General features: G+C 30.2%; 1 protein-coding gene across 1 annotated transcript in view; it reads right to left on the bottom strand.

The window, feature by feature from the left end:
• Positions 1-15,595, bottom strand: part of LOC139483968 (von Willebrand factor A domain-containing protein 3B-like) — a 61,488-nt gene that overhangs the window by 15,343 nt on the left and 30,550 nt on the right. The window contains exons 21-25 of the mRNA XM_071267686.1: positions 13,692-13,810; positions 13,229-13,279; positions 12,384-12,891; positions 3,985-4,185; positions 1,013-1,169 (exon numbers count right to left, since the gene is read on the bottom strand). Coding sequence (XP_071123787.1) covers positions 1,013-1,169; positions 3,985-4,185; positions 12,384-12,891; positions 13,229-13,279; positions 13,692-13,810 — 1,036 coding nt within the window. The remainder of the gene's footprint in view (positions 1-1,012; positions 1,170-3,984; positions 4,186-12,383; positions 12,892-13,228; positions 13,280-13,691; positions 13,811-15,595) is intronic.

Here is a 15,595-nt window from a genome sequence, read left to right as displayed (position 1 = left end):
TCTTTAATTATGGAATTTGCATAATTTCTTGTGCTTGAAATTTTTTAATAAATTCCATGTTTATTTGGTATTATAATGTTTTGAGTGGTTCATAACACTTTCCATACAATGTATTTTGTATAGATAGTGTTGTGCGCAACACAGTACATTCTATTGAAAATGTACTATTTTCTTTGTAATAGAAAGTGTTGTGTGCAGCACAGAACATTAAAGTACAGAACAAACATAGAATTTATTAAAAATTTCAAGCACAAGAAATTATGCAAATTCCATAATTAAAAATAATTCCAAGTTCAAATAAGAGCCTGTTAAATGTATATTATACATAAACTGCAGGATTTTCAACCAATAATTACTGTAACTGTATCAATCTTTCCCAACAAGTTGATATTCTTGTTGCATGCAAAGCAGCATTTACTGAAATTCATTAATTATGCAATGAACTTTCAGGTTTAATCTGCTTTCTTATTAGATCAATAACTAAACTGACTTTTAAATAAGAAGGAGAAACGATAACATTTGAATAGATTTATTATTATAGCTATGAAAGTTTCATAGCCAAATCTATTTTTTTTATTTAAAAATTGTAGAACTCTTCCAAAAATAATTACATTGCCACAGAAAAATTTGCTTCATTCTAAAGCAATCCGTGTTTAAAATGTTTAAATACATATATGACTTTGCCTTTTTTTTTGTATTCAAGTTGTAGGTAAATCCATATCAAACTTTGATGTTGGAAATCATCATAATATAGATTTTAGAGTGGGGTCATTATGAAAAGAACCAAAATAAGGTTGAGTAATATTTCAATGAGAGAAACCTTATAACACACATTTTTTTTAACATTGAATGACTTGATGTTAGTTACTCTGTTGATAATTCTTACAAATCAACTATTCTATCCTGAAAAAAATATTGAAGTTATAGGATAGCTACATTTTTACATGTAAATAAATAATACTTAATTCTTATACATATGTATGCACAAGATTCCTACAAAAATGATTCTTACCAGGGTAGTAAAATCCATCTTTATCATTCCTAGCAATGACACTCTGTCCTTTCAATGTGTCTAAAACTTTCCTGATGATAGCTGGATTAAACTGTATCTTCTCCATCTTATTGTTGTAAACTTTCTCAGGGTGTGACTTCATAACATTGCTCAAACTCTACAAAATTATTTAATAGATTTTAAATCACTTGAAAGGTGAAAAATGTTCTTATTTCAGTCAAGTCGATAATTTAAATTTCAAAATCAATTGAATACTGTTTAGTTTTGTGTTATTTAAATCCATGAACGGACATGTTGCACATCTATTTTAAGTTTATAACAATGTAGTAAATGATGGGTGTTATAATGGAAGCAAGTTAACTCGTACCAACGGAAACTCGTACCATGTTAACTCGTACCAAAAAAGTGAACTCGTACCAACGTAAAGTCGTACCATTAAAAATATATTAAAAAATACGAATGTTTTGTGGTGTTTTTTCTTACTAAAATTAATAAAAAAAAGTTGAATTACTGTAATTTTATACTGGATTTTAATGAAAACTTGGACAAAAATACGTTTTTTTTTAGGTATCATTTACTTTCCTCTGAAGGTGTCACTACTCTTTATTAAAGCAATGCATATCTGACACATTAAATGAACATGACATTACTTGAAATGTTAATAGAAGTTGTCATATTTTGATAACAATACATAGAAGTTATTAACGACCTTACTAGCTAAGCAACCCTTTCTCGGTCGGTAATCATACCCTTGTGCAAAATATCATATATAAAAAAAATCATACTTTTAACATGTTCGTCATAAACAATTTACAACCTTTAAAACACACTAAATTAATTCTTTCAGTGAATAAAATTCCTTTGAGAAACAAAAGAAAAGAACCCAAATCTATTCAATGTAACTGATTTGGAATGATTAAAAATTAAATCCAATGGTTATCAGTAGAAGTTTAAAAAATGAATGATTCAAGGGAGACAACAAATCAAATCTGCCAAAGTATTGTCTATATCTAATACACATGGAACATTAGCTACAGACTTAAGAGGTATTGAGAAAAATAACAGTATATATTCATAATTAAACACCAATCAAATGCATTTAAATAAGTTGGTACGAGTTAGCAGTGGTACGAGTTTACATTGGTACGAGTTTTTTTTTAGTGGTACGAGTTGACGTTGGTACGAGTTTACATTGGTACGGGTTAACTATAATTCGTTATAATTCATTGTAATTAATGCATAACTGATCGATCACAAGCTATTCAAAACTTTGAACCATCAAACATGATGTTGAAAGCATTCAAAACCAAAAATTCTGAAAAGTTGTATCAATAGGCTATATGGTTGGGCCTAAAATAAAATATTGTTTGTTTCCCCAATCCCGACCAACCCTGCAAAAATGGTGCTATTCATAAAATTTTATTGTCAAATCTAAGTTGAATATTATTTTATTCATTTCTGATTTTCAGGCTTGTCGCATCATCTGATAATGTTCAAGCTTTTTGGAAAAATAAAATTATTTCCCTGCTGTAACCTACCCACACCTGGCTTGGCAGGATAGGGATTGGGAAAACAAACAATATATTAATTTAGGCCTTATATATTTGCATTTGGGTAGAATTAAAACCTTCAGCGATTTGAATACCTCAACATTTTATCAACCAGGACACAACCATGCAACATATTTAACCTTGGAACTTAATCAAATATACTTTTAATTTCAAAAATAACTTTGGTGCAATTAAGATATAACTATTTTAACAACTTTGTAAAACTGCTATATTTTGGGGCCAAAAAGGGGTCTTACTGAACCTACTCCTTTGTGCATCTTTTTTTTCTTTATTTAAAGTTTATCATGTTTATATATAAAAAATATTAAGAAGATATGGCATGATTGCCATTGAGACAACTATCTATTAAAGACCAAAGGAAAAAGATGTAAATTTTGCTGAAAAAGGTTTCAGAGCCAATATTACTATAAATTATTTATCATTAATCCGTCTTAGCCATAATATGTAATGGTAGATAGTGTATACCCAGAAATGTGAATAAAATTATCCTGAAATGAAAGATTGACTGATTCTGTATGTTAAATGTATGCCGGTTAATTCATCATAAATTTATGAAACAAAGCATTTTAATACAAAACAATTTATGAATGAATTCACAGAAACTAATTAGTACATGCTTAATGATTTAAACATAATATAAAATATACTGAAGTAATTCTTTGCATTGAGAATAAGCTATTCTATTATGTAACAAGCTTTTTTTAGATTATAATAATTACTTTGACCTTGGAGAAAAGAGTAAACTGTTAGTGATAACTTAACGTCTTTTTCTTTAATCAATCACAATGAAGAATACAAGTTTTTTTCTTCTTCTAATACTGATAATGAAACAGCAAAAATCATCTTATTATTAAGACAATCAAAACAGTTACAGTTTGACTGTCCCTTTGGTATCTTTCGTCCCTCTTTTACAGTAAAGTGTGATGAAAAATATTTTGTTTATGATTATATCTCTATGCATTTTTAAACACCCTCCTCTTTAGAGATAGTAATGTTGTTGAATTTTAATTTCTTTTTGTTGTTACTGTAAAGATCAATGCAACAACATAGATGAGTTAATGGAAAAACTCAGTACTCAATTAAGAAAAAGAAGTATCAAGGATTTGCATACAAATCCTTGGAACTTATATAAATCCTTGGATTCTTCCAAGAAAAATTTAAAGAAACTTTTTCATCATTATTTGCATGATTATCATTTAATCTATTTGAATTCTGTGGTCTTCGAATCCAAAATTATAATTCTTCTTGGTTATTTTTTAATAAACTTGGCTAATTATTTGAGTCTATAGAAACTCTGACAAGCAATAAAGTGAAATAGATATTCCACAATATTTCCCCTGTCACGACCCAATATACATGTATAATACCATATTGTACATACAATCCTCCCACAGAACTTACCCCTGATGAATCACATTTGTTTTTCAATATCTTCCTCTTCTCATTTCCATTCCTGTTCATTTCATCATAATACTTGAGAATGAAGTCTTTATAATGATTTTGAAGATGAAATCCTTCTAATTTGTCTTCCATCTCCATCTTGCCAATAGTTTTGTAAATGTATATCTTGTGATGGAACTTGCGTATAAGAGCTTGGCAGTACTGCAATGGTGTTATGAAGTGTTAAATGTTATGTCATTAACATTGCATGGTAGAAAGCATTAATATTTTAAAGTTAGAATAAAGAAAATCAAGAGATTTGATTGGACTATGCATTACAATTTTTATCCAGTATACATCAACAAATATTCTGAGTCTCAATAGAAAGGTTGGAAGTCTCATAATTGATGTTATAAGATAGATTAAATAATCAGACAATACTAGGTTAATATTTGACAGAAGTTCAAATTGAAACATAACAATGACACAAGTGCTTTGTCTTAGTAGAAAACTTGAAAAGTGAATTAAGTCCCAGATTTACACACGGCATACGTGCATGATAAATTACAGTCATTTTTGTGTAAAAAGGGAGCTTAAGGCCAAATTCGCAGGAGTGCCCCTAACTTCAAATCCTTGATCCTTCTTTGCAGTGTATACAGATCTATACAGTTACATGTAGTCAATACAATGTATGCTACTCCTATTATTTATAAGTTCTGTCATGTCTGTCATCAGTAATAGTAACTTTCATTTTTTGTTTTTAATTTAATAAAATAAAGAATTTCAAAATGCAAGCATTTTTCATGGAGGATATCCCCCATAAATCGGAATAGTTGGCAGGTCTGAAAAATTGGTGTTCATTTTATTTTTGTTAAAACTTTGAATGTAGTATTAATGGGACTTAATTTATCAATAATCACATCTTAACTGTAGTCTGTATATATGCAATGTATCTGAATCTGATTTGGCCACTCCGTTCAAAGCAGAAAAAAATCACACATGTGAGCTACAAAATTATACAAGGAAGAGATGGGGAGGGGGGTGCATGGGTGGTTGGGTCGGAGGGGTTCTGATCCCAAAATATGGGGCTTAAAAACATGAAATCCTGAGGTCCCAAATTAAAAAAAAAAAAAAAAAAACCTGACATCCCGAACATCGAAAAAAGAAATCCTGCATCCTGAAGGGTCATTCCGGAAATACCAAGCTTAAAAACACTGATCCTCCCGAAAAAGGTCTTGCCCCCCTTCAGAGATGTATGGAATTTGATGTGACATTCCTTCAGCATTTTTGTTCAGTCTTGATCCAAAAGCTAGCTATTAGTAAAATCATTAAATCAGGTCATTCAAAGAAACACAAATCGAAAGTAAAGAAAAAAGAAATGAACTCAAAAACAGTAAAAGATTTTAACTTGTAACATGTTGAAATGAGTGCAGTTTACAACTGTACAAGTGAATTAGATAATGTTACTAAATTGTTTTGATTGTAAGAAATTAAACACTACAACCAATTGAATGTAGATTACAATACAACAACCCACATACACGGGAGTAAAAAAAATCAACTGTACCTGAGATTTCAATGAAACTCACGTCTCATTGCTTCTGCTTTGAATAAATTTTACATAATGGACGAACAGAATAGGTAACTATATATTAATTTATCAATTTAAGTCAAGCATTGACGCTTTAGGCATTGCATTTAAATTGCAATAAGACGGTTAAAATTGAAGCTGTTTATGTATCGTCTTGACGACAGGTGTTTTCTATACAGAGTTGTCTACTCCTGAGAGTCCGAGAAAATTAATGACTTACCTCCCCTTTGGCGGGTTTTATGCTTTGTCTTTTAAAAAAGTTTTTTTTTCTAAAGATATGATTTTGAAACGGCAATTCTTATTTCAAAACCCATACCTAATTTTATCATAAATTATTTTAAAAAAAGATGACACTCAATTAAAAAAAAACTTGGATTTAAGGGGAAATATGTTATTTTTAAGACTAAGGGCACACAACCATTTGGCTGGAGGAAAAGACTGCCTGATTTTTTGCAGAGGGAAATACATGGTAATATATTGCTAGTCTTTCATCATCATATATGGGGACGTGCTGCAAGAGTATTTATTTTTACTTTTACTTTTCTATATTTTGTTGGGTCAAATATTCAACTTTGGACAAGCACATAAATTTGTGAAAAGTGGTGAAAAACTTGCTTTGTTGGATCTCAATACCTCCCTTGTTTGCATCATAAAGCAGACTTGTTTTCACTTATTTAATGTGTTCTTGGTTTTATACATACAACAGTAGTTATACAAATGCTGCTCATATTTTATTATAAATAAAATTTCATATATGAGCATTAAACAAAAAATTAGAATGAAATCAAAATCTAGTTTTAATAAAGCAATAATAAACTTCCTTGATAGATAGTAGTTACTGAAATGGTATCAGAGAGGGTCAAGTATTGTTTTTGATGGCAAAAAAGCTCCTTTATGACAATAATTAAAGTATATTAATTTCTAGTAAGAATTTTCATCAAGCCGTGAAAAAAAATCACAGCTCCAGAAATGTTAATTATACATAACATACAAAGTATGCAATGTTTTGTACATATTTCAGCATTTTTTTTTCTCTTTTTTTAGTTGCTTTATATGTAGTCATTGTAGAAGGTTAAGTGATCTATAACAGTTTTGGTCTCTGGTAAAAGGATAATTGTCTCCTTGGTACATGACGTATTCATACTTTTCTTGTAATTTCTTATACAAGTACAATATTATGAATGTCACAACATAGACATAATAGAATTGTTATTAATAAGACTGTAAACTGCATTCTTAGCATGTGACTGGAACAGTAATTTATCAAACACAAATAAAAACATAAAGTCATCTGAATTAATTCAAATATGAAACACAGAAAAACACACCTTACCAATTTTCTATGAAAATGTTGTTGCTTTTCCTAGATCCATATTTTAACACTTTATATAGGTGTGAATGAAGTTTATATATATATACTGTTGTTTTTCAGAATATAAACTTTCAAACCAATTATGGAATTTAGCAGTAGCAAACAAGAATTTTAGAACAGAGAAAATAGTTTTGCTCATTCTTATACATGCGTCACATGCTAATTCTTTAATCTACAATGATAGTATAATTATCTATAGCATGATGTATAGCTCATCTTCCCTATTTAAATTAGACAATAGTAGACACACTGAAACATTACATCTGATTTAATGCTATGCACTTTTGTCTAATAATGTACATTTATACACACTAAAAACATTAAAGAGGAAGGCATTTCTAGATGAAGCACAAAACATTTCCATGAAACATAAAAATAGGGTAAAGTCAGATGAACGCTCTTTCCGAGAGACATGAAACATGGACATCTTGCAATGATTTTATAGATGTAGATTATATTTTTATTATAGTTACAAGTCACAGACACTAAACTTTGGTCAATGAACCACAAAATCAGTTCAAAGGTCAGGTAATATAAAAAAGATGTGGTATGATTGCCAATGAGACAACTATCCACAAAAGACCAAAATGACACAGACATTAACCACTATAGGTCACCGTAGGGCCTTCAACAATGAGCAAAGCCCATACCATATAGTCAGCTATAAAAGGCCGCGATAAGGCAATGTAAAACAATTCAAACGAGAAAACTAACAACCTTATTTATGTAAAAAAATGAACAAAAAACAAATATGTAACACATAAACGAACGACAACCACTGAATTACAGGCTCCTGACTTGGGACAGGCACATACATAAATAATGTGGCAGGGTTAAACATGTTAGCGGGATCCCAACCCTCCCCTAACCTGGGACAGTGGTATAACAGTACAACATAAGAACGAACTATAAAAATCAGTTGAAAAAGGCTTAACTCATCAGATGGACAAAAATACAAGTGGATGGGGCCCCGACACAAAAAGACACAATGAACAGATCTGAGAGTACTCACAGTTATCTGACAGCTAGTTCAAAGCCACTAACAACTAATAAAAAAATCATGCAACTAAGACTAAACTATCAATCCGTACACATCCAACATCCAATGGATTTAGTGTAAAGACGTTATAAACAGCCAGAGAAAAACATGACCTTGTGCAAAGCCAAGTTACAGGTATCGACAGATTGTAGATCCATGAATATGTATATGCATATAGCATACTAGTAATATTTAGTTAGCTTTTAATTTACTGAAGCCTTGTCAGAAGAAAGGCAATGATTCTACAAACCAAGTATTATTAGTAAGTAATGATTTAACCTAATCAGGAAAACTGAAGATTAATAAATGAACCATGCAAATAAAGTCATGGTCAGAAGAACCCTGTCAGACTGAAATTTGTACCTTTCAATGGTTTTATTGGCCAGCTATAAAGAGGTAAATAGCCTTGTTATATGAACCGAGTCTAAAAGACTTGGAGTAATGCAATTAACTATGTAAAAACTATACCCTACAGTAAGTTGAAAAAGATCAAAGGAGGTACTGAGGTGTATTAGCGTCTCTATGACTTATATTCTGGGGATTTAACTGGAGACCAGTGTCCAGCTAATAGAGATGACCTTGATACCAGCTAATAGAGATGATCTTGATATCAGGTTTTACTGTACTCAAATCTTTGCTATTCTAACTTTCATAAATCTAGATACCCAGTAAGTCAAAGTTCATTCTTCATGTATCTATCATATAGATTATAAGGTAAGTTTTCTGTGTTGTTGGTTTGCTGGATCTTTGACATACCCCACATCTCCTTTTGTGCGTATGAATACGCATTCATTGGAAAAGGAGCAAACTACATTAAAGTGTTTTAACCTCAGGAAAATATTACCTACATAAATGTATTCAATTCAATGATACCACAATATGCCACTAATAAGTTACAATAAATAATTAGAGAATAATTTATTTTTTTAAAAGTTTATTTGATAAAATTTCTACATCTTGAGCAACATATCACTATCTTCAAGGCAGAAATAACAACAACTATTTATATCACAATTTCATAACAATGTACCTATTTGTTTCACTTGATCTTTTTCAAGGTAACTATATATGCTGTATACACTACCTTTTCTCTTGTATATGTTTGCCAAAGTTCTTTTAAATCATAAAATAATTGAAATATGGATAATTTCATCAACTTGTTTTTATACCAAACTTTCCATGCCATTGTCTGCTTTCATACAGTAACTCTTGAATGTCTAAACAATCAGTTTATAATGACAGTTGTTATTTGCGTTTGAACTAATTTTTTTTTTATATATTCATACCAAAATTCTCAATTTATAATATGACTGTACATACAAAACTGGTTATTTTAAAATTCTCAATTTATAATATGACTGTACATACAAAACTGGTTATTTTATTTGAAAAGCATGTCAAGATATTTATTTCCAAATTCATAAAGATTTAAAGCATCTATCAGCTACAAGATTAATATTATTCTCTTTAAGAAAAGTTATTGCAAATAAATAACAACCATATTTTTCTCAATATGTGATTTGTATAAATTTGTGTCCAAATCTAGAGATAGACAAGGGACAGAATCCATAATATCATAATCTAAAAAACTTTATTTAGTAAAAGCTTCCTAAAAATATTTTCTACCAAAGCAAAGCTCAATGAACCAATGTATATTTCAAAAATGCCTGTAATTTCTAGTTTGTAAGAAGAGTAAAAAATTAATAAAATTTTATACAAGAATAGAAAATGGAAAAATATGAAGTGCATTTAAAGTTTATAATTAAATATATATTTTTTAACTACACTAGTGTCACATAATTTCTGGCATGAAAGTATGCATACATAAGAAGCAGTGTGCAACGGTCAATGATAATTATTTATTTTGTAGACATTTTAGTTATGTAATTTTTCTAAAATAAAATGATGATTTTATGACATAAACACTATAGGTGTAGCTTAAAGTTTTATATTTTAGAGCTACCCATTCAAACTTGCTAGTTAACGAGTGAAGAACACACTGTTATATTATCCTCCACCAACGATAAGCAAAAATTATGTAAATTAAAAAGGCAAATCTTCAAAAACAATTTGTACCAGAAAAAATAGGCCTTTGATTATCAGTGAACATTTCTAGTGACATACATATAATGTGACAAGCTGAGAGCTGGCTTAATTCAGTGGAAAATCTGAGCAAAACAAATACTGATATGTGAAACATTAAAACTAGTGTGATCACAGCAAGATTAAAATAAAACTTGACAAGACACATAAATATTCTGTGAACTTCACTTGATTAGGAATACTGTAAAACCAGACTTTGAAGGAAAGTTAATTTGAAAGACTTTTTAAAAAAAAAATATACATTTTGCTTTTGAGCTAATTTAGTTATATCTAAAACAAAAATCAGCTAGTAAATAATCTCCTAGAAGCATAAGCACTGGTGTTGTTTATAAAATATTATGCATGTATATTAAAAGCAAATTCAATACTGAAGAACTGATTACATATTTTCCCTATGAACTAAAATATTCTTAATTCTAAAAAAAAGTGCAAATATGTATACCTTATTTTTTATAATTTTTCATCTAATCCTACTGAAAATAGCATTGTGTTATGATGAGCATCTGAAGCAAAGAATTTACAGCAATTCATCATTTATACAGAAATATATATATATAAAAAGCAAGGTACTGTATACATATTTTTGCCCCAAAACATAGCTATAGATTAATAGGAATTTGTGTTACATTTTCATACACTGAAATTTTACTCCTTATTAAACTGCATGCAACTTTTAATGCAATATTTTAAAAATTAAATGCTAAAACAACTACAAAGCATAGTCCTAGCACATACAAAGTCTGTCATTACAACATTATAATACTGAGACACACTGACTAGTTTCTACTATAGACTTATACTACATATGTTTAGGCAGACAATTATACACAATATATATATATTTACATGTTAGTGTACGATTAGCTGGAATGTTTGAACAGAAAACAAGATACATAGAAAAGATGCATTAAGTGTAATGTTTCACCTATAAAATTTTGAGAATAAAAATGCTTGACAGATGAGGTTTAACTTCAAATGTAGTTTTCTTCAAATAATATGAATATTTACTGATATTTTCATTGACAAAATATGAGACAGATTTTTTTATTTAATTTGTAAGGCAAATTTGCTCAGTTGACAAATCTTTAAATTCTGGAGTTTGTACATGCAAGATATTTTCAAATTAAGCTCAAAAGATGTTAAAACGTAGTTCCTTTCATTTACAAACTAAAATGTTACTTTTTTTGACATAAGAAATACTTTAATTATGAAATCATGGCTACTTTAGGACCCTTTTTCAATATATTACTGAGAAAAAAAAATCCCAAGTAAAATTCATAAATTCAAATTAAAACTCAGACCACTTTACACTTATTGCATCTTCTCTTATACTTGACTTTTAGAGAGAGGTTTGTTCTAAAATTCTTTGCTAAGCATAACATGCAAAGTTTATAATGAGTTGGCAGTATGCATTTTAAATTAAGTCATTATATGATATCATCTGTTCTGTTACCCTCTGTACAAAAACAATAAAAACAATAATAACAAGCTTAACAAGACAACATAACGACAATAATCATTTAACTAATTTGACACTTCTGTACAAAAGTACAAAAATACATCTAAACAATAAAATGTAAAAACACAATAAAAATATAAAAATTAAATAAATATAGAAATTCTGAAAAATGGATGGATTGCTTTATATAGAAATATCAAATCTTAAATGTTTAGCTAGAATATAAAATGTCTTTAAAAGGACGGATTGACAAACTTAGAAAACATAAAATTAAACTATAAATGCAGTAAACATTTGATATATATATAGGGACTATCTGGTTTGAATCAATTGAAAATTTCACTTATTCAATCATAAAATTTTCACTAGAAAATAGATCAAGTCAAAAGTGTGTACTTCAAACATAAGTAATTTTAGTCTACAAAAAATGAATAATATTTAAAAATATTTTCAAAACCACAAACTTTCTAAATGCTTTAAAGGCCTGCTGTTGATATTTTTCTGACGATTAATCTTATTAATTTTCAACTGACACGATAGCCATTAATATTTTGTTATTATAAAGAAGACGAAATTTTTCTTTTACTTTTTTGTAAACCATACAATATACTATACTTGCATTTGTGACAAGTTATAAATCATGCACGTCTTAAAAAGCACTTAGATTTTAGTTTATATATAATACATATATCTTTTATTTCATGCAATATTTTCCTATCTATTTGTTCATAATGTACTAATAGCAAACACTAATTAACCTGCCCTCACAGGTGACTAACATTAGATTGTTTATTCATTCACTAATACTAAGGCGATCTGTTTAAGCGAGTCATGCTGTTGTGTTTCACATTCAAGTGTGACTGACCTCGAAAAAGTCGTGTGTACTCTTATCAGTTAGGCTGGAGGCCACACTAGCTTTATCATCATAGACATTTAAATCGTCATCCTCTTTCCTGTCCTTACTTCTGTCACTTCTGACACTCCTGTCTCCTTTGTCACTCTTGTCACTTCTAACACTTCTGTCACCCTTGTCACTTTTCTCACTCCTGACACTCTTGTTTCCCTTGTCACTATGGTCACTTCGACTGTCATCACTTTCGCTGTCACTTGAGCTAGCACTTGATGACTTATCTTGGTCATCCATATCCATTACACGCTCAAGTAAATTATCATAACTGTCTTTTCGTCGAGGGTCTGAGGCTCGGCGAAGGTCTTTTGATTGCTGTAGAAAATTATTTGCTCTAGTGATTTCTTCTTCTAGTAATATAATATCATTTTCTTTGATTGGCCAACCAGCATTATCTAATGCATCCAGTAATTCATTGCGATTCTCCTCAAATGGAACAGGTTTGTCCGAATCAAGTCTAAAAATAAAATAAACAGAGTTAAATAATTACTTAGTTTTAAAAAAAGTTGTTGCTTAATTAAGTTATTTGAGTTTGTCAGGTATAGATTTCAGAAATTTTTTTTTGAGACCACATGAATAAAAAAACATGTTTTGATGTCAATGAAATGAATATTGTCAATATCAGAAAAACTCTAACTCAAAATATTTGACATCTACTTTGAATTGACATTTTAACAATCTAACTTTCCAGCAGAGCATTTATATTTATAGATGAATTATTCCAGTCAACAATCCATCACCTTCATTAAATAAACTTTTGGACTATTTGTAAATTAATATGTTGAAATACCTACTTTTTGCGTTCTTCTTCAGGCAGAGCTTCCCAAACAATTTTATTTAGACGTCTGAAATTAAATTTTTTTTTTTTGAGTTATATATATATAATTGAAATCTTGGTTTTTAAAACTACAATATTTTGTTTTGTTTTCACAAACTTCTTTTGCAACCATTCAATCCACACTTATGTGTGCTGCACAAAATAAACTGTTAGATTTAATTCAAATCCTATACGAACAAGAGTTGTGAATGAACTTTCAAAAAGATACCATGCCCAAACAATATATTGTATATTGAATTGAGTTATCTCCCCTTAACATGTAAGACAAGGATTATCCTTTTTTACACACATCCTCTTCAATAACCATATTAAATTTAGCAAAATATTCAAGAAGTTTTGGTGACGTTTTGCTAACAAAGCACATGGAAAGACATTTTTTTTTCTGAAATAATATTCATTGCTACACAAAAGGTACTTACTTATGATAGGATACTATAGCTTTATGTACTTTCTGTTCATAACCATGTAAATCAACCGCTGAAGGATTTATCAATGTAACATGTGGTTTCCTGCTGGACACATGGGCCATAGGCAATATCTAAAATATCAAAAATACATCAGCTGTAATCAATGGTCCTTTTTTAAATTGGTAAATATATGTTAGAAGAGCAGTACAGTTGTTTTTCATCAGATTATATATACAGGTAAGTTCTAGTAATTTTGTGTAAACTTATACCCTTGCATGATAAAAAAAAAGGCTTAAGTAATGAATACTTTAAATCAGACATGACAGATTCAGTAACATAATCACAAAAAAAATTGATGAATTGATTGATGTTTGTCTCTCATTAAGCAGCATTATTATGCTAGCTCATAAAGTAACTGTGGGCAAGACAACATGTCACATTATTGTAATACTTTACTCTGAACTGATCTTATTACAGAAACTTAAGATGAATTGCATAAAATGACATTAAGTAAGAAAAAGCAAAATCATCTTTAAAGATTCATTTTACTGAAATAGTACATCCCCCGAGTTTACCCATGGTTTTGGGTGTGGATTTATGGGAGGTCTCATTGGGGGGTTCCAATCCCAGATCCCACTTACTGTTTTGTCAGATTCCCGTATCCCGCATACACTATGTACATAAGCAATTCTAGTTTTTTTTGTCATTTCCCGGGTCCCGCTAAACCTCATTTCCCGTTTTCACGACACAATAATTTGACTTTCACGTGTCATGCTTACAAAAATTCGGCAATCCTGTGTCACGCTTAGACCCCAATGAGACCCACTTGATGTTGCTCAATCTTTAGTTGTCTATGTTTTGTAGTGTTATAACAGTTTGTCTTTTCACTGTTTTGCCTTGGTGTTGTCTGGTTTTATTAGACCTATGACTTTGTATTAGTTTATTGGTATCCTCTCTCTCTCTCTCTCTCTCTCTCTCTCTCTCTTTTGTAGTGTTATAACAGTTTGTCTTTTCACTGTTTTGCCTTGGTGTTGTCTGGTTTTATTAGACCTATGACTTTGTATTAGTTTATTGGTATCCTCTCTCTCTCTCTCTCTCTCTCTCTCTCTCTCTCTCTCTCTCTCTCTTTTGTAGTGTTATAACAGTTTGTCTTTTCACTGTTTTGCCTTGGTGTTGTCTGGTTTTATTATACCTATGACTTTGTATTAGTTTATTGGTATCCTCTCTCTCTCTCTCTCTCTCTCTCTCTCTCTCTTTTGTAGTGTTATAACAGTTTGTCTTTTCACTGTTTTGCCTTGGTGTTGTCTGGTTTTATTATACCTATGACTTTGTATTAGTTTATTGGTATCCTCTCTCTCTCTCTCTCTCTCTCTCTCTCTCTCTCTCTCTCTCTTTTGTAGTGTTATAACAGTTTGTCTTTTCACTGTTTTGCCTTGGTGTTGTCTGGTTTTATTAGACCTATGACTTTGTATTAGTTTATTGGTATCCTCTCTCTCTCTCTCTCTCTCTCTCTCTCTCTCTCTCTCTCTCTCTCTCTCTTTTGTAGTGTTATAACAGTTTGTCTTTTCACTGTTTTGCCTTGGTGTTGTCTGGTTTTATTAGACCTATGACTTTGTATTAGTTTATTGGTATCCTCTCTCTCTCTCTCTCTCTCTCTCTCTCTCTCTCTCTTTTGTAGTGTTATAACAGTTTGTCTTTTCACTGTTTTGCCTTGGTGTTGTCTGGTTTTATTATACCTATGACTTTGTATTAGTTTATTGGTATCCTCTCTCTCTCTCTCTCTCTCTCTCTCTCTCTCTTTTGTAGTGTTATAACAGTTTGTCTTTTCACTGTTTTGCCTTGGTGTTGTCTGGTTTTATTATACCTATGACTTTGTATTAGTTTATTGGTATCCTCTCTCTCTCTCTCTCTCTCTC

The sequence above is a fragment of the Mytilus edulis genome, chromosome 8, assembly GCF_963676685.1.
Source record: "Mytilus edulis chromosome 8, xbMytEdul2.2, whole genome shotgun sequence".
NCBI classification, from domain to species: Eukaryota; Metazoa; Mollusca; class Bivalvia; order Mytilida; family Mytilidae; genus Mytilus; species Mytilus edulis.
This window is presented reverse-complemented; position numbering and strand designations above follow the sequence as displayed.